Here is a 21,028-nt window from a genome sequence, read left to right as displayed (position 1 = left end):
ATATTATCTCTCCATTCCTTGTATAAAACATATTTTCCCTAACAATATAGGCACTTAAGTGTTTCTAATCAATTTAAGTACACAGTTGAGGATTCGTGTAGGGGGTCACAAACTATTTCTAGACCGAACTAGTAATGCCAAGACAATTTACATGCCTCAAAGCAAACTTTGGTAACCATTTAAACCTATATTTTATCTACCTACGTGTTGTTATAAGACATGTCTCAGCAGACTGAGCCAGCTTACTGGATAAATTCCGACTGCCCACAGCGCCCACTACATGACTGATCCTGTCCTCACTAATTGACCTAAGACACATCAGTAAATCATATATTCTCTTCTCTCCCTCATTCTCCTGAGGGAAGTGAGATTTCTGTCAGTTTCTGCTGCTATTAAAGCCAGAAGGCAAATTTTAAACTAGCAATTTGTTTCAGTAACAGTTCCTGCTCAATTCAGTGAAAACACCAGTAGTAGATCAGATATAATGGTTCGTCTTGTATGGCTGATTTTGCACTGACAAAAAAAACCGGCTTTTAATGAATAGTCCTCTATAATCTTTACCTTCACGTTCAGAGCTACATTTCCACAGGAACTAACTGTTATTATAATTATATCTGTGTGCATCTGCTTGTAAAACTACAATACAATAAATGTATTTTACTTTCAGACTCTGCAGAATGAGAAAGATGTGCTATAGAACAAAGCAGATACAAGAAGTGTTCTCTGCCACAGAAAATGTAATGCATTTATAATCCTTACCTTGAATTTTTATACACCTTACAGTGATTGTTTCTCTCTCTCTCTCTCTCTCTGTTTTAGCCCAGCTGCTACAGCAGTGATGTCACTAACATTTGGTCGCTATCTCCTCGAGCCCTTCTTTATACAATGTGAGATACCAGACCTCGCTATCGAATTTGTCACAGCTTTTGGAATAAGTAAGCATTACCCATTTATATCTGAATTTTATTTCTGGAACAAGAAATAGCTATATAATGTGGAAATGGTCACTGACTCCCCGTGTTTTGGTTTTGGATCTGGATTACCTTCGTGTTTTGGTTTTGGTTTTGGCAAAACCGCCCTTGCATGTTTTGGTTTTGTTTGGTTTGGTTTTGTTTAGCAATTTTGTTTAAAAATCAATTGATAAATGAGGTAATTCTAAAGCTAATAAATTATGAAAAAAACAGTTTAATCCCTGGTAGGCCGTCCTTAATTCTACACACAAACCTGATTGTCTTCCTCTCCATCTTAGCCTATTGGCAATGCATCCATCGTCTTTGGGTGTATATTACACCCTACACTTATAGTTAAATATAAAAAGAAATGGACAAAGGCAGTTTGGTTTCTGCCTGCATCAGCCCTCCCCTCCACTTGTAGTTAAATAGAAAAGCAGACAGCCTGCATAGACTGTACAATAAAATTAGAAATGGACAAAGGTAGTTTGGTGACTGTCTGTATCACCTCCCCCCCCCTCCACTTGTAGTTCAATAGAAAAGAAGCAGCCTGCATAGAGTGTACAATAAAAATAGAAATGGACAAAGGTAGTTTGGTGACTGTCTGTATCAGACCCCCCTCCACTTGTAGTTAAATAGAAAAGCAGACAGCCTGCACAGACTGTACAATAAAATTAGAAATGGACAAAGGTAGTTTGGTGACTGTCTATCAGCCCCCCCCCCTCCACTTGTAGTTAAACAGAAAAGAAGATGGGCCGCATAGACTGTACAATATAAAAAGAAATGGACAAAGGTAGTTTGGTGACTGTCTGTATCAGACCCCCCTCCACTTGTAGTTAAATAGAAAAGCAGACAGCCTGCACAGACTGTACAATAAAATTAGAAATGGACAAAGGTAGTTTGGTGACTGTCTATCAGCCCCCCCCCCCTCCACTTGTAGTTAAACAGAAAAGAAGATGGGCCGCATAGACTGTACAATATAAAAAGAAATGGACAAAGGTAGTTTGGTGACTGTCTGTATCAGACCCCCCTTCACTTGTAGTTAAATCGAAAAAATTAAACCGGTATAGGCTGTACAATATAAATAGAAATGGACAAAGGCAGTTTGGTGTCTGTGTATGACACCCTACCCTTATCGTGAAATTGACAAAACAGCAGCCTTTCAAGACTGTACGTGATATAGAAATGCCCCAAGTCCCTTTCCTATTTGGGGGTAGATAACACCATACACTTTTATAGAAAGTTTTAAAAAGATGTTATCATCATCATCTTCAGCTTCATCCTCACTCTCATCAGTGTGTACATCATCATCACAGAATATCAATTCATCTCCGCTTGAATCCACCATTAGAGAAGTGTCAGTGCTTGGATGTCTTTGATGGTAAAGGCCTTCCTCGTGGAAGATGTAGTTCATTTTTATGAACTTCATTTTCTCAACATTTTTTGGAAGTAACCTCCTACGTCAATTACTGACTAGGTTCCCGGCTGTGCTGAACACTCTTTCAGAGTACACACTGGAGGGTGGGCAGCTTAAGTATTGCAAAGCAAGTTTGTACATGGATTTTCAAATGGCCTTCTTTTTTTCCCAGTAAGGAAAGGGACTGTCTGAAATTTCCATATCAATTACCTTTTGAAAATAATCCTCCATCATCCTTTGCATGTTAATACTCTTATTGGATGGAGTTATGGGCAAGGTCACACATTTTTTTGAAAAATCTTTCAAACCAGACCAGGGGGTAAATGTATCAATATGCGGGTTCTTCAACACCCGCGTGTTCAGCCTCTTCCGCGATTAAATTTCAAGCGGCGCTGCATTGTAAAGGGAAGTTAACCCTTTACAATGCAGCGCCGCTTGAAATTTAATCGCAGAAGAGGCTGAACACGCGGGTGTTGAAGAACCTGCATATTGATACATTTACCCCCAGATGTCAAACTGTTCTGGTCTGCCCCCTGCGTCTTCCCTGCTTCGCTTTGGAAAATTAAATTTTTTGCGAGCATCAGCTGCCTGAGAAACTGAAGGAGGACACGTCACTAAGCCAACTTGCTGACCAATGGCTCCTTGCAAAAGGTTCACATCTCGCTCATTTTGAAGCAAAAACTCAATGTAGGTCTTAAACCTTGGATCAAGCACAGTGGCCAAAACGTAGTGATCAGAGTTCAAGATTTTAATTACTCGAGGATCATTGTGATGCGAATTAAGTACTTGATCTACAAGGCCAACATACTTTGCGGAATTGCTTTCTTTCATCTCCTACTTCAGTTTCTCAAGCTTCTTTTCCAATAGTCTAATTAAGGGAATGACTTGGCTCAAGCTAGCAGAGTCTGCACTAACTTTACACGTCACAACTTCAAATGGTTTCAGCACCTTGCACAGCACAGAAAGGATTCCCCACTGTGCAAGAGTGAAATACATCCCCCCTCTTTTCCCAATGTCATGGCTTGTGCAATACTTTTGGATGGCTTTGCGCTGTTCCTCCATCCTCTGAAGCATGTACAGGATGGAATTCCACCTAGTTAACACCTCTTGCTTAAGTTGGTGGCAGGGCAAGTTAAATTGTTCTTGGAGCTGCTGCAATCTCCTACATGCTGTGTCAGAATGCCACAAATGCCCAGAAATTTTACGGGCCACCAAAAACATCTCCTGAACCACACTGTTATTTCATAGGAAGCTCTGCACCACCAAGTTTATTGTGTGAGCAAAACAGGGAATGTGATGGAATTCACCCAGCTGTAATGCTCGCACAATATTGTTGGCGTTATCAGAAATGACATATCCTGGGGAGAGTCCAAGTGGTATAAGCCATGTATCAATCACATCTCTTAGTTTTCATAACAAATTGCCTGTTAGTGGCCTGCCTGTGACAAATGTTACGTAGTGGTGTACATGCTGCTGCTGTTCCTGCTGGTGAAGGCAAATGACCAACCCAGTGGGCTGTCACAGTCGTATAGTCTTTGGTTTGCCCACTTACACTACTCCACATAAATGTGGTTAAGTGGACAGTGGGCAGAATGGCATTTTTCAGCTCAATCACTCCATTTTTACACACATTTTGGTATAGTTGTATAATAGCTTTACGGGAAAAATGGTTTTGCGATGGAATTTTGTAATGCGGACACAAAACCTCAATTAATTGTGAAGAACCAGTTGCGTTTATTGTGGATATTGGACACAGATCTAACACTAACATAGCAGCCATGGCGTCTGTGATTCGCTTTCCGACTGGGTGACTGCTGTCATATTTGCTTTCTTTAGCAAATGATTGTTTCACAGTTATTTGTTGCAATGTACGACAGCTCTTTTTCTTGCCCTTCTTCTGGGATTCTCCCCCAGCAGCAGAAGTGGGACTAATGCTTCCTTCAGAGGAATCAATTATACTGCAGGATTCATCCAGCCTTACTTAATGGGATGCAGGGCTAACTCCGAGTGCTACTGAGGATATTGATGAGGATGGTGTTGTGGGTGTATTTTGTAGCCGTCGGGATGTAGGTGACAGAAGTGTCCTAGCTGATGATGGAGTGCTTGTAATTTTTTGGGAAGAACTTTCACCTTTTCCCAACACCTTGCCATGAACTCTCGTCAAATGGCGCAAAATGGATGAGGTTCCAAGATGGTTAAGGTCCCTAGGTCAACTGACTGTGGCTTTACATACACTACAAATGGCTATACAACTGTTGTCAGGATTTGGGTAGAAATAATTCCACACATAAAAAGCGGATTTTTTTTGTTTTATGCCCAGGCATGACAATGGCCTTTTTCTTGTCACGTGCCAGAACTGCTGCCACTGGTGCAGAACTTACACAAACAACCTCATCCTCATCAACATCCTCGTTGCCTACACAAATATCCCCCTCATCCTGTTCCAATTCCAAAGTGACATCCTCAATTCGTGTATCACCGGCTACACTCGGGCTGCTCAGGCACACATAAGCAGAAATGCTGAAAGGGCCCTTCTTTATGGCTTCACTATCAGAATGCTCACGATTACACATACCACAGGTGGATGGATTCTCCACAGGGATTGGTGTCATTCCTGATTCTGAGCATATATTTTCCTCTACTGCCTTACTGTTATCTTGCAGCTCGGCTTTCACGCGTAACAGTAGTTGTGAACCACTTTTAGACTCCAAATTACTTTGTCTTGCTTGGTCACAAGTGACCGTACAAGAAGAAGGCTCAGTAACATTTTTTGATCTGCCACTAATAGAGAAAGGCGAAGGCCTCATTCTTTCTTTGCCACTGCGTGTGTAGAATGGCATGTTGGCAATTTTTTTTTATCAGCAGTTAACTTTTCCTCAGTTACACATCTTTTTCGCTATAACGCGGTAAAAAAAATTTGGGTGTGTGTTTTTTTCTCTGATTTAAAAAGACTATGTACTTTTAAAAAGGCTTTACCAGATGACGTATTGGGAACACTACCATCAGGACTGGTGCCAGCACCTGCTTGCTGATCCTGCTCATATGTGGACTGCTTTGAATCCATTTTAATGATCCCAAAGCATGTGTAGTGCAAAATATTAAATAGATAGTTCTGCTAGATAAGACTTTCAACACCAGAAAAATTGTTGTTTCACACTACGGAATATGGGACACCCCAAAGTACTTGTAGTGTAAAATATTAAATAGATAGTGCTGCTAGATAAGACTTTCAGCACCAGAAAATAGTTTATGTAGGAGGGAATATGACATCCCTAACAGTTGGTAATGTTTGCAAAAATGCATCCTCTATCCTCCTCTCTTACTGCTATAACAATTGCTAGAATAATTGCTATAAGAATTTCAAGAATAATTGCAAGAATAATGCATAGAATAATTGCTCTCTCCCTGCTCTAATGCTGCCTGCGACCTAACCCTTCTCTCTCCCTCTGGCAAATGGCGATGGATTGCTGTGGAGGCGGGTATTTATGCATTTCAAATATCGCGAGAACCGAGCTCCGAGATCCGACGACGTCACAATGACGTTTTGCCTCGATTTCAATTCCGAACTGGCGCCAGAGTACCGAGCCTGCTCCGCTCAGTACTCGGATAGGTGCAGTTCGGGCGGGTTCGGTTCTCGGGGAACCGAGCCCATCCATCTCTACTTTACACCCATACAATCCCAGGGAACACACACTAATAAGAAGTGATTTACTTTCCTGCCTCCTAGAGTTAAATACCTGGAGCTGATGCACAAATCTGCCAGTGAAACTGATAATAGCTGATGCTGCATGGCCTTTAAATGCTATAAAATAATGAAAGAAACAAAAGTAATGCTATACTAAGGATTTATCATTTTCTTCCTAAGCAACATGAACAAGTTTAGGTCTCCAGAGAAGCATGACACACTGTTTAAAGCGACAGTCGGTACTCGGATAGGTGAAGTTCGGCCGGGTTTGGTTCTCGGGGAACAAAGCCCGCTATCTCTAATATCATGTGCCATCAATACTTGCTGCATAGAGTGTGATTTACAGTTATAATTTTTCAAAAAAAAAGCTAGAAAATATGAATTTAAGAAAAATGGTGTACGTCTCCTTTAAGAGTTATTGAATGGCAGTACATGTATGGAATTTATATCCAAATTCTTGGCATCAAGTAGACTTGAAAAACCATACAGAAAATAAATATTTACTGCTGCTTGGTGATGATATTATACACACAGAGGTGATTGTGAGCAACTCTCCTTACAGTCACTTATAAGACTGCTTTACAAGGTAATGAGGAAGCGAATATTGGGGGCAGCTGGGTTAGTTTTTAAATGTATTTAAATATATTTTTAGGTATTTTTAGGCATAGCGCTTCAAACCTTGGAAATTCCCTTTATTCAGAAAACTCCCATGCATTTTAAGTAAAGGATCCCATACCCCTATTTTATATATAAAAAAAAAAATTTATGATAGTATCTAAGGGTTATGGCATGTTGATTTATTTTTGTATGCACCATATGTTTATAATATATATATATATATATATATATATATATATATACGCATTATAATACACTCCTCCATACTACATATCTGGAATTACACTATGAGGTGCCCTGCCTGTTTTTTGTTGCAGTGACTATCTTTTTTCGGATTAACCATCTGGTCTCAGGCTTCTAAAGTCTGCTGCTCATATATGAGTGAAGTGTTCCTGGACTTTTCTAATTGGGACTAATTGGTGTGTATGTAACACACACCAGTGATATATATTTTAGTAGAGATGGGCGGGTCTGGTTCCTTGAGAACCGAACCCACCCGAACTTTGGGTATCCGAGTACTGAGCTGAGTACTCGCCCGCCCTTTCCGAATCCAAATCGAGGCCGAACATCATTGTGATGTTGTTGGGTCTCGGGTCTCGGTTCTCGCGATACTTCAAGACTATAAATACCCGCCTCCACAGCAATCCATCGCCATTTGACAGAGGAAGAGAGAAGGGTGTAGCCACAGGCTGATTAGAGCAGAGACAGAGAATCCAATATTATGATTCAGATTGTAACAAAAATCGCTAGAGAAGAGAGGAGGATAGAGGTTTTTTTTTTCTTTTTTCAATATTTGGCACTCCCCAGTGCTTTTGTGCATAAATATTTCTGGCTGTCAAAATTACTATCTGTCAGCAGTATCTACCAAATAATTTTTAGCACTCCCCAGTGCTTTTGGGGTGTCCCCCATAATTGTGCATAAATATTTCTGGCTGTCAAAATTACTATCTGTCAGCAGTATCTACCAAATAATTTTTAGCAATCCCCAGTGCTTTTGGGGTGTCCCCCATAACTGTGCATAAATATTTCTGACTGTCAAAATTACTATATGTCAGCAGTATCTACCAAATAATTTTTAGCACTCCCCATTGCTTTTGGGGTGTCCCCCATAATTGTGCATAAATATTTCTGGCTGTCAAAATTACTATCTGTCAGCAGTATTTACCAAATAATTTTTTGCACTCCCAAGTGCTTTTGGGGTGTCCCTCATAATTGTGCATAAATATTTCTGGCTGTCAAAAGCCATATTTGTCAGCAGTATCTACCAAATAATTTTTAGCACTCCCCAGTGCTTTTGGGGTGTCCCTCATAATTGTGCATAAATATTTCTGGCTGTCAAAAGCCATATTTGTCAGCAGTATCTACCAAATAATTTTTAGCACTCCCCAGTGCTTTTGGGGTGTCCCCCATAATTGTGCATAAATATTTGTGGCTGTCAAAATTACTATCTGTTATCAGTATCTACCAAATAATTTTTAGCACTACAAGTGCTTTGGGCTCAGAATGGATTCAAAGCAGTCCACATATGAGCAGAATGAGCAACCAGGTTCTGTCACCAGTCCTGATGTTAGTGTTCCCAGTACGTCATCTGGGAAAGGCGATGTCAAACTACACAGTGTTTCGAAATCAGTCCAAAAAACAAAAAATGACTGTGTTGAAGAGAAGAAGTGTTACTGAGCAAAAGTTAAGTGCCGATAAAAAAAAAATTGCCAACATGCCATTCTACACACGCAGTGGCAAAGAGAGAATGAGGCCATCACCTTTGGCTATTAGTGGCAGATCCCAAAAAGTTACCGAACCTACAATTGGTGCACAACTACTGTTACGCGTCAAAGCCGAGCTGCAAGATAACAGTGAGGCATTAGAGGATAATGTTTGCTCTGATTCACAAATGACACCTATCCCTGTGGAAAGTCCATCCAACAGTGGTATGTCTAATCGTGAGAATTCTGTTAGTGTACCCATAAAGAAGGGCCCTTTCAGCAGTTCTGCTGATGTGTACCTGAACAGCCCGAGTGTAGCCGGTGATACACAAATTGAGGATGCCACTTTGGAAATAGAAGAGGATGAGGGGGAGATTTGTGGAGGTGACGAGGGCGCTAATGAGGATGTTGATGATTATGATGCAGACAGATACCAAATTACCTTTCTCAATTTCTATTTATATTCTAGATTATATAACTGCTGAATAGTTTTCTATTTTACTCCGAGTGGAGAGGGGATCTGATGCAGACAGATACCAAACTGCCTTTGTCCATTTCTTTGTATTTTCGAATTTCTAGTTCCACAGTCTGTGCAGGCTGCTTTTTTTATATTCAACTACAAGTGAAGGGTGGGGGGGGGGGGACATAGATAGCCACCAAACTACCGTGGTCCATTTAATTTTACTTTCTAGTTCCACATTCTATGCAGGCTGTTTTTTTTATATTCAACTACAAGTGGAGTGTATAATATACACCCAAAGATGATGGCTGCATTGACAATAATCAAAGATGGAGGAGGTAGACAACCAGGTTTGTCTGTATAATTTGCAGACAAGTGTTCGAATTAAGGACGGCCTGCCGGGGATTAAACTGTTTTTTTCATAATTTATTAGCTTTAGAATTACCTCACTTATCTAAGAAACTGGTGGAGCACTAAATTAGGTTTTTTTAGACCAAAAAAATTGTATTTTTTTTCAAAAATAGCAAAACAAAAACAAACAAAACCAAGACCAAAACCAAAACACGCAAGGGCGGTTTTGCAAAACCAAAACCAAAACCAAAACACGAAGGTAATCCAGATCCAAAAAACAAAAACAAAAACAAAACACGGGGGTCAGTCACCATCTCTATATTTTAGTGTTATCGTTGTGGTAAACGGCTCCATCTTATATCTGTCTTTGTTTTCAATATATATATATATATGTATATACATATATATCATTTTGCCTACTGGTATCTATGCTACATTGTTTTTAAAACATGAATAAGAGTCTTAAAACATTTTTTTTTCGTTACAGAAATATGGTAACATGCTATAAAATCCTGTGATTGAAGCAGCAGTCTTGATTTACATATTAACAACTAACTTATACTGATTTCTGATTATATTGATTTATATAAGTACTTAAAACAATAATGTTTATTTTTCATGGCATTCTTGGAGACATTCTTGCTCAGTATGGAATAAATTATATTTTGTTGCGTAGCATAAGATTTTGAAATGAGATAAAATACATTCTAGGTTCCCTTATACCAGTATAATAACAACCAACAAACATAGAAACTGTAAAAAAGACAGTCCCCACCTACTCTTACTCTCTAGAGTTCTTTAAGACATAAATTAAGCTATGGCAGTGTTTTAAGAGAAAAGTTGAAAAGATGAACATTAGTAAAAGGGGCTACTCCTAAAACACTGATAGGTTGGGCTTTGAAGTGACATTGTACTCTTTCTATCATGCACATTTCAGGTATACCTACAAACCCACAAAATTAGGAACTGATTGATTTTCCATTGGCAGTTCCAAGGACAGTGAATCAGGTATGCACTCTGAAATGCGCTAGGAACATAAACAAGTGGACGCACTTCCATACATAAAAAAATTGCACACATTTTTATAAAATGTTAACTTGATGTTTTACTTTTGTTACATTGATAATAGAACACAGCGCTATATATAAACACGCTAAATGTATAAATTAAATTTCATATAGAGGTGATTTTGACACACAATCTTCCGGCATTAGTTATACATCAATGACACATCGTTATTCCTGCTGTTAGAGGACCCTGCTACTTTCATCAACTAACACAGTTACTGTCTTCCTGTTCACCCTATTCCCAAACTCACATCTTGACACTGCCCCTGCCACATGTAGTCCAGGCCTTACTTACACCAGTGAACATGTCACTGCCTTCTGCAAGGTTAGTGCACTCATTCTCTTGAAATAATCTGTGCTGCTGTGCACATTATGGTGCTTTGATTGGCTGCAGGTTGTTTTGTTCCCACCCACTTTCATAACTGCAGAATGTCAGGAGATGAAGTTTGTTTGAATATAATGTACATATAGATGCACTTAGCTGCTAGTGAAATGTACTTTGAAAACAATTTTTAAATGAAGTGTCCCTATAATGTACAATTATAATTAGGAAAACTCAACCCAAAACTAAAAAAAAAAGTGTATTAGTTGGAGTTTTGAGTTAAAATAATGAATTAGTTACAATACAGAACAGTCATACTTACCTAATATGTACAGTTTACTTTATCCTCCGGTGTCCTCTCTGCCTAAAAGTCTTGCACTGCGCTGCTATATACTCTTCACTGCTCACCAGACAAAGTGGGTGTTGATACCCCTTATTTGGAGTATAGATGAGCAGTTATAGCACTTAGACTGGCATGATAACATTCCAGGGACCAGGATACCCAGTTAATCTAGAAAATGGTGCATTCAAAGTAATTATGCCCATACGTAACCATAACTTTCTGAAATTTGCACTTCTCTTATGGTGAGGTTGTTCATGTGCCTGATACTTACATTTATTTCATTTTATTTCATTTATTATTTAATTGCATTCTGAAACCCATGTTTTGCTTTATAAAGCTCTTCTTGTTGAGTAAAAATAAGGCGTTCTTACAATATTTTATAGTAAATTGCTTAGTAAAGCCAGGAAAGAACTCAATCAGCTCTCACTAGATGACACTCTTCTATTGTTTATAGATGGTATTTTACTTTAAAAATGCCAGGCAGCACATACATAGCTATATATGCCAACTCAACTTATGTGAATAAGTACAAATATTAACAGAGAAAAGTTTTGGGGAAAAACCCACATTGGAAAAAATATTTTAACCTCTTCCTATTGGGGTATGTTCATATTTTGGGAAACATTTGTATAGAGCAGGGTTGTCCAACCCGCGGCCCAGCATGCCTGTAAATGTGGCCCAGCAGGAGTATTGGTTGTGGCAAGGGATCAGCGCTGTTAATGAAACAAAAAAATCCTGCAAAAAAAGAAAAAGATAATAAAATACTTACCTTGTGGTCACGCGGGCCCTCCATGGTCTCCTCCTTCGTGCGGCACTCACAGTGAATGTCGGGCGTGACGTCATCACGTCCGACATCCATTGCGGAGCACAGCACATAGGAGTCACCCGCGCGAACTATCAGCAGCAGTGAAACGGAAAAAACAAGAGAAGAGGATCAGAGAACAAGCCGATTAACAGGTAAGTTAAGGGGTTTTTTTTTTTTGTTTTTTTTTTATTATTTCAAGGGACGCTGAACAGTGCATAAACTCACATGGTCCTGGAGCATCACGGACCTTATCTTCCTGTCTTAATGACTGCTGTATTGAAGCCCTTAATAAAATGTTGTAACAATATCACTTGATGTTTGACAGCAGCCATTAGCATATCATTGAAGCACTGAGCAACAACAAGGAGCATTAGCAATGTTTTCTATGGTTTTTTTGGATGATCAGCTATCATTAGTGCTAGTGTATTTTATGTGCGGCCCAAAACAACTTGTCGCCTTCCAATGTGGCCCAGGGAAGCTAAAAGGTTGGACACCCCTGGTATAGAGCATTAAAATGTAGCTTGATCTTATAATCATATGATTAAAGTAATATTTGTCTTTTAATCTGCATACTAGAATAAAACAAATGTTTATATTAACTTGTTCTTTGGTTTACATGTGAGCCATTTCACTTGCTGCTTAAGACAACAGGATTTCTAGATGCACCAAAGGTTTGCACCATCTAAGGCGCTACCTTTGCCCTCTAGCCCTGCAGGGAGCATGGTTAATTCAGTCCTGCATCAGAAGAAGAGCACTATGGGTCTTGCTGTGAGTGGCCCTGAAAGACAGGTTCAATTATATGTTGTGCTGATGCATCCAGGCCAAGAGGTTTTTTCATTTGTTTTTAAATATATTAATAAAACATCATAATTAAAGGATAAGTCCATCTTCATAGACCTTTTTAAGGGTTACATGTGCAAAATTAAACCACACGGTATCTAACACCATTTCTGTAGCTACAAACTTTTCCGAAGAGGAGGGGGATAAAAAAGACTATACCGAGTCTTCTATGTATGCCTGGCCGCCAATGGAGCGTTCAAAACTAGACATCATAGTTGGTAGAGACCCTTAGTGCGTTATGTTCTGCAGGTATCTTTTAGGAGCAGGCACAGTCTTGGAGGGAGGAATGCTCTGCAGGGTTTTTTTAGTTCTACTTTTTTATGAAGTTGCTCTACTGTCTCTTTCTAAGACACCCAGGCCCTATACTACTATAAAGCTAAACTAAGAAAATGTAATAGTACTGTATGTGTTCATTGCAGTGCACACACAAATCTGTAAATTAGCAGCTCCACCATTTTGTGAGTGACAGCAATCTCACTACATGATAGTGCTGAATCTGCAGCTAACCGCAGGATGTGATTGCATACCATGTCTGTATTGCGCAAAGAACACATCCATTAAGGTTTCTGCCTTAATCGTCGTAATTTCATTGCTTTTTGGAGTTTCAGTGGAAGAATTTCAATAGTTTTCTTACATTTTAGATGTTGTGTAAGGAACCTTAATCGGACATGTTAAACCGTAAGGTTTTTGTTTATTGAATTTCATAGCTTTTTGTAAAGTTAAAATATTTAAGTTGTCAAACTCAGAAGCATAAAATTTGACAGCAAATCGGAACCACATAGCCCATCTAGTTTCCATGAGTTTTCTTAATCCCTAGAAACTATGCATGTTCAAATGGTTCTATTATATTAGTCTGTACCACCTCTTTTGGAATGCAAATTCAACCTATCTGCACTGTTTTGGTACAGTCATTTTTCCTCAGATTTTCTTTAAACCTAGTACCCTGTATTTCCAGGGCACGCCTTTTATTCACTGCTCATCTGCTCCGACTCTCCTCTGCTGCCAATCTCTGCTGCTCATCTGCTCACCCTCTCTTCTGCTGTCATTCTCCGCCACTTATCCGCGCACCCTCTCCTATGTTGTCATTCTCAGCTGCTTATCTGCTCCCCCTCTCCACTCAACCCCCCCTCATCTGCTCCCCTTCTCCTCTGTTGCCAATTTCTGCCACTCATATGCTCCCCCTTTCCTCTGCTGCCAATCTCGGCCGCCCATCTACTATCCCTCTCCTCTGCTGTCAATCTCTGCCGCTCATCTGCTCCCCCGCTCCTCTGCTATCATTCTCCGGTGCTCATCTGCTCCCCCTCTCCTCTGCTGCCAATCTCCACCACTTACTGCTCCCCATCAACTCTCAAATTCCCCCGCTCATCTGCTCCCCCTCTCCTCTGCTGCCAGTCTCCGCTGCTCACTGCTCCTCCTCTCCTCTCAATCTCCACCGCTTATCTGCTCCCCCTCTCCTCTCAATCCCCCCGCTCATCTGCTCCCCCTCTCCTCTCAATCTCCCTCCGCTTATCTGCTACCCCTCTCCTCTGCTGTCATTCCCCGCCACCCATCTGCTCTTCCTCACCTCTGCTGCCAATCTCTGCTGCTCATCTGCTCCCCCTCTCCCCTGCTGCCAATCTCTGCTGCTCACTGCTCCATCTCTCTCCTCTCAATCTCCCCCACTCATCTGCTCCCCCTCTCCTCTGCTGCCACTCTCCACCGCTCATCTGTTCCCCCTCCCCTCTGATCTCAATCTCCCAAGCTCATCTGCTCCTCCTCTCCTCTACTGTCATTCTCCGCCACTCACTGCCCCCCTTCTGTGCTGCTAATCTCCGCCGCTCATCTGTTCACCATCTCCTCTGTTGTCATTCTCCGCCGCTTATCTTCTCCCCCTCTCCACTCAACCTCCCCCTCATCTTTTCCCCCTCTCCTGTTGCCAATTTCTGCCACTCATCTTCTTCCCCTTTCCTCTGCTGCCAATCTCCCCTCTCCTCTGCTGCCAATCTCCCCCACTCATCTGCGCCCCCTCTCCTCTACTGCCAATCTCTGCCGCTCACCTGCTCCCCATCTCCTCTGCTGCTAATTTCCGCCACGCATTTGTTTCCCCTCTCTTCTGCTGCCAATCTCCGCTGCTCACTGCTCCCTCTCTCCACTCAATCTCCCCTTCTTATCTGCTCCCCCTCTCCTCTGCTGTTATAATCTAGCATGCTTAACACACAGTGTGACTTTTAGGACAATATGCATATATAACTCAGGTGTATAGGGCAGACTTATTTATAATTCCTCTGCTGTGGATAGTAGTGATAACCCCGCTCCTATTCCCCGCAGTGATCACTGCTATGATCAGTACTTGAATGTCAGAGCACTTTTGAATTTCCCACTTCCAGCTCAATCCAGTGAATAAATTTACTGACGTCACTGAGGGGCGGGAAATTGAATATGGTTTGTGTTACAGCGCCTCTGGCACCGCTCAGACTATTAAACTTCCTAATGATAGAGGTGCCAGGGCTAATAATACTACAGGGTGCACCCCCTCAGTCCCAAAGCACCGGCCAGCCCCCTTGTACTAGGCAAATATTGCTAATTTCTCCCCACAGATGGAAATTTCTTAGCGAGAGGCTTAGCCATATTTGTACTCGCAAGTGAATGCAGTCTGAGTACACCCAGCACACACCTCTGGCATGCGCAACATTATGAAATTCTGTGAAATTCCCTATCTTTAAAATGGGGCATATTTTTCCAAATTGTAAAAAAAACTGTCAAACTTGTGAACCCTCAAAGGCACTCCTCAGCCCTAATAGCTTTCTAACAAAACAGACCACGCTGGAATACACTATGTCTTCCAAAGATCCTGGAGGATAACTACTGGAGTTGCTGCCGTTGTGAATCCTTTATGGCAGCCAGCACACAGAGATTGTCTGTTGACAGGTGCAGGAGCAGCATACCTTGCAGAAAAGTGGGAATGTGCGGGCACAGAGATAAGGGTTAAGTGCGGAGCAGGAAGGGGAGGGGAAATGAAAACAAAAACTTTATTTTCAAAAAAAGAAAAAAAAATGCCTTCAGCTGCTCCGTGATAAGCCGGCCCCCAAATACTCCTTTCTTAAGGTCAAAGCGTCCCTGGCAGATAATAGCTGTAAGGTGAAGTGAATGCTTTGATACAGTGCCCTGAAAAGGAGGACATGCTTAAAGACTTTCTAAAAGCTGCTATGGCCCAGCAATCTGCTATGATCCAGCAATCCGCCCTAAGTTAACAGCGGTTACAGGATGCCGTGACTCGGGATGAGACCCAGAGGCAACAACAAGTGGCTAACGCAATTCAGCAGGCAGCCCACAAACAACAACAGTTAGACTTAGAGGAGACCGTGACGCAACTACAGGAGTCCCAGAGGGAACGGCACCAAGACCTTGAAGCCGCACAAGTAAAATGTTTAAAATACCAGCAGTGTATGGAGCAAATGGGGAGAGAAATAAATGAGCTACAAAATAATCTGAAAACAGAGCGGGGAAAAGTTCTGGTAACTGCAAAGACAGTGGCCCAGCATAAAGAAAAAGTGGACTGTGAAAAACCGCAACTTCAAGCTAAGATACAGAAGCTTGAAGCAAATATATTACTGTTGCAAGAATCTAACTCCAAACTGGGTAAAAAACTGAAAGGTTGCTGGCGGAAAAGAAGTTGCTTGAGGAAGGTGTAAAAAGTGAAAGGGTCCAAATACATCAGCTCACTGAAGAGAATGGAAAGTTGAAAACGGATATTGCAAGGGTAAATGCAGCCCAGAATACAAATCAAGGTCAAAGTCAAGGTGCAAAAGAGGAAACAGTAAAGCTGAGAAATGAAAAGGAAAATGTGCAGAAAGAACATGATGCCAAAGTCACAGATATACAAGAGAAAATTAAGATCATATCCGAGGTTAAAAATGTTGGAAAGCAATATATGACTCAATATGAAAAATTAAAGGTTCAGCGTGATAAGCTGGTTGTCGAAACCCTCCTAGCTCAGTCAACACAATTAGAAGAGGAAGCTTCTCAAACAGAAGTACAAGAGTTAAGAGAGTCCCATGTCCAGGCTGAAATAGAGATATCTGCCCTGACAGACCAACAAGAGTCAATAATTGGAAAAGGAAATGAAGATAAAGGTAAACGGGAGCAAACCCCAAAGATTCTAGCCGATGTGGTCCACAGTTCAAAAAGAACTACAGTACGCTACTAAATCTATTCAAGACAATGTCAGCAGAATACAAACTGTTAAGGATAACTGGGACAGGTTTGCCTATGGCTTTGAGACACCTTCCACTTGGGTTTCAGGAAAAGAAAAGCAGTCAAGTGATCTAGGATTATCCAAGATTTTACCTGAGCCTCAAGTTACAAGAAATTAATAAAATGCTTCAAAAGGTACCGCAGTCTGCAAATACTACCGACTTGCCTCGGCAACAGTTAAAGGAGTTGCAAAGTCAACCATGTCAGGAAGCTGAGTTCCTGTCCTCGTCTATGGCTCCATTGAAAGTGGTACAGACCTAGTATGTAGCAACAAAAGAAATGAAAAATACACCCCTTCCGCCTCTAGTTCGGAAAAGGTATTCTCCAGTGGATTCTGGTAAGACTGTTTCAGGGGAAAAGGCTGCTGGGCGGTGAAATTAACTGAAATGTACAGAGACTGTAGGCTCAGAACCTGGAGATTGGCCAGTTATGCCAAGAAGGTTCCGGCCTCGTAGGAGATATGACAGAAATGCGATTACCTGTTTTAGGTGTGGTGGCTTAGGTCATATTGCTGCTAACTGTTCACGTACCTTTGAATCTATGCAATGTAATAATGCTTATGTACCTCATAGAAGGTCTTTATGTGCCCAGTTAGCCTGTATTGCAGACCGACAAATTAATGTGTGAACTTCTGTAGAAGGTAAAAGGGTAAAAGCACTGCTAGATTCAAACAGCATGGTTTGTCTTGTAAAAGCAGAGTTGGTGAGTCCCTTAAAGCCTGAAGAGAAAACTGTTGGCGTAACCTGCATACACGGGGATACACTGCAGTATGATGCTACTGAGATACAAGTAGAAACAAAGTGTGATCATGTGGTAGTCACTATGGGATTAGTTCCCATTTTGAAATTTGATGTGAAATTGGGGAGAGATTGTTCCCACTTTTGAAAGCTGTGGGAAACCCACGACTGCAAAAGTTAATACCCCAGACCCTCATGGTAATGTCACTGATACAGTGGTAGGGGGTGTGTACCCCAAGAAGTGTTCTGTTTATTAAATGTGGGTGGCGAGTCAGGAAATGACAAGGGTAGAAATGGACAGCAGGTGAGTGTAAATTCTATTGGGATGGGAAGTATTGTCTGCTAACTGTACACCTGATGTTAAAATAAGATGCTTAAGCATGGGAGCAATTAAGAGACCCCACTCTAATAAAAGCCAGAGAGAGAGAGTGAAAATTACTAATGAGAAGCCAGTAGAACCTGGTTATAGATTGTTGTATCCTTACTTGGCAAAAAAACAGGGCTTTGAAAAGAGGTCTTTGATTGTTGATCATCCTGCTCTGCGTGTCGGTGACATGTTTCCACGTCTCATTATAAAAAATTGCTGGCAAGTACCCCAGTTTCTTCATTATCCATTGTTCCTTTGGGTTGTAAAGGATCTGTAACAATATCCTCGCACGTAGTTTACAGCATGAAGCTAAACGTTTTTGGAAAGAAATAAAGGAGCAATTAGGGTTACTGGTGTTCCACTGTGTTGAAACATAGGAGGGTATATGTGACAGTGTCACTGGAAGGAGGCTAAATGGCAGAGGTATGTGTCTCAGGCTTCCAGCATTGTGTACGTTAAAACACCAGGTAGAATGTGTAGACGTGTGGGAAAAGCTTCCTACAGAGTGTTTTCATGTGGTAACAAAACATGGTAAGGGTCCCTAGTGTTATGTATGGAGAAAGAGAATGGTGGGCTCTATACATAAGGCCCAGTCCAGGTCTTCTGATCTTCCAGTCTCTAAACAGAATGATCAGGAGTTGCACCTGTGAGGTGCCTGTTACAATGCAGCTAGAATATTCAACAGTCTCTCAACCTGGGCAGGAGGCCAGATGGCTCCTGAGAGACTCTGCTGAGGTGAGCAATGATATGTTGAGTGTGTGTTTGGACACAAGGTCCAACACCTGAGAGGGTGCTGCTAATATGTATACGCCAGACGGTTAGGATTTTGTTTATGTTTTGTTTTGTTTTGTTTGCAAGCGGGTGAGTAAACTAGCTGTGTCTTTTAACCTGGATTTGCACAGCGATCGAAAAATAATAAAATAATAGATGTTTCTTGACTTCATTGCAATTACTGCCCCCTCTTCTGTCCTCTTATCTGGCTTTGCAGAGTGGTCGTCCAGTTACAGTTTCTCAGTGCGGAGCTGCACAACCAGTGGGGAAATGTTACTAAAGAAATAAAGAGGGTGGAGGGTGCACACTGCCCTTTTCCAGCAGCACCTGCAGCTCTCAGACTACAGGGGTAGGAGGAGAGACATACCACTGTGCTAGCCTACTTGTGATGACAGCCAGCGATTCACACAATGTTATTCACTGCAGACAGGATGGAACAGATTACTGGCTCGGATTAAGCACTCTACCTTAGCAGTAGATCTACAATACATCTACATACTGCACTCAAGTAAAAACCTTGGCTTATACATATATATACTGTATATGGTTAAAATAAACTGTGAAATGAGAGTGGTGCCAGCTCCAAAACTAGTATAGTGTGCCCCCCCTCAGCACCAAAACATGAACCGTCCCACCTTTGGCTAAAAAATCTGGATAATTTCTCATGCACACAGGAGAAAATTTCTTAGCGAGAGAGTCAGCCACATTTGTACTCTCAGCCAGTCTGAGTACAACCAACACACACCTCTATCTAACATGCACAACGTTATGAAATTCTGGAAATTCCCTATCTTTAAAATGGGGCATACTTTACTAAATTGTTAAAAAACTGTAAAATTCTAAAAAATGTGACATCTCAAAGGCACTCCTCAGCTGTAATAGCTTTCTAACAAATCATACCCCAAGTCTTAAAACCTCCTGTACACTGAGTTATACTCTCCCAGAAAAACTGTTACTTTTGCAAAACAGGAAGTGGAAATAAACAGCAAGATTTTGAAGTTTTGATTAACCCTAATTTATCATTTTTTATTCTTTTTTTCATGCGGCACCTGTTGACAGTTTGTAGCCCCTCAAACAACATGCCCCCCTCTCAGATTTAATAGGGCGGAATGTCGTTCATTAGATGCAACCTTAATATAAGAGCACAACTGTGCCCTTTTAATGAGTTAGCATTCTGTCAGTTACAAAATGTCCAAGCTTATAAATTAGTGTTATGAAATATTTATGTTACGACTATCAGAAGTAAAATAACCCAGGCATATATTGTAGGTTAGACAGATGAAACATGTTTCTTTAATCCTTCAGTGTGATTTGGTGACCTCCAAAGGAAAGATGATACATTTGATATACCACTGCATTCTATATTAATTGTAGAGGGGCGTGGTTAGACCATAGTTACCTACTCTCCCAAAATGTCCGGGAGACTCCCAAATTTCTGGGAGTCCTCCTGGACTCCCAGGGCATTAGGGCAAACTCCCGGATCCTTGCCAATCCGGTAGTTCAGCGGCGGGGTGTGGGGCTTAGCGGCGCAATTCTCATGTCATTGTGCCTTCCCCTTCTGGAATAGGCTACAATGTTGATTGGCGATAATGGGGCAGGACTAGGTAACGCTATCCACTTGACCACACTCCCTGGAATTGCCAGCGAGAGATCTTCCCTCCTGGAGGGGAAATCTCTGAAGTTGGCAAGTATGGGTTAGACACTACAGTCTGATCAGTACACCATGCGTCGGATCTTGCCATATGTCTTAATCCATGTACATATTTACTAAATTTCAAATCTGTTTTAGTGTGCATACTTTTGTGCGTCTGTGTGTGGGGGGGGTGGTGGTGGTGGTCAGGGCCATATCTAGGGCTGTGTGAGAGGGGAAACTGCTCAGAGTGCAAAGCTGATGGGGGCACAGAGATATGAATATTACAAATAACTTTCCTATCAGCTCAAGATAAAAAATGTAGGGCCTGATTTATTGTTAAAAATAGGAGATACATCTGTTGATGAATGTGGTTCTAGTTCCGCTCTGCTCTATACACTGCAGGATACGCCCACTACATATGTGGGATATAAAGTCACAAAAGAGCGCTCAGTAAAAAAACAAACAAACAAACAAACATTAACTTGATATCATTTGTTAATAATATAGGGTCTGATTCATTAAGGATCTTAAATTAACAAGTTTCTTATTTCAGTCTCCTGGACATAACCATGTTACAATGCAAGGGGTGCAAATGAGTTTTCTGTTTTGCACACAAGTTAAATACTGTGTGTTTTTACACCAGACCTGTAGCTGGAGCAAGAGATAGGGCAGAAAAGCAGGGACATTTGAGATGCCCAAAGCTGGATTCGGACACTGCTGCCTGCG

At 41.2% G+C, this 21,028-nt stretch overlaps 1 protein-coding gene across 1 annotated transcript in view; it reads left to right on the top strand.

Annotated features, from left to right (window-relative positions):
- The window catches only part of LOC142109131 (cystine/glutamate transporter-like), a 129,446-nt gene that overhangs the window by 32,147 nt on the left and 76,271 nt on the right, over positions 1-21,028 (top strand). The window contains exon 3 of the mRNA XM_075193226.1: positions 820-935. Within this exon, the coding sequence (XP_075049327.1) occupies positions 820-935 (116 nt within the window). The remainder of the gene's footprint in view (positions 1-819; positions 936-21,028) is intronic.

The sequence above is a fragment of the Mixophyes fleayi genome, chromosome 1 (genome assembly GCF_038048845.1).
Source record: "Mixophyes fleayi isolate aMixFle1 chromosome 1, aMixFle1.hap1, whole genome shotgun sequence".
Taxonomy (NCBI): Eukaryota; Metazoa; Chordata; class Amphibia; order Anura; family Limnodynastidae; genus Mixophyes; species Mixophyes fleayi.
Note: the sequence above shows the minus strand (reverse complement) of the source record. Positions and strands in the feature narration are given on the sequence as shown.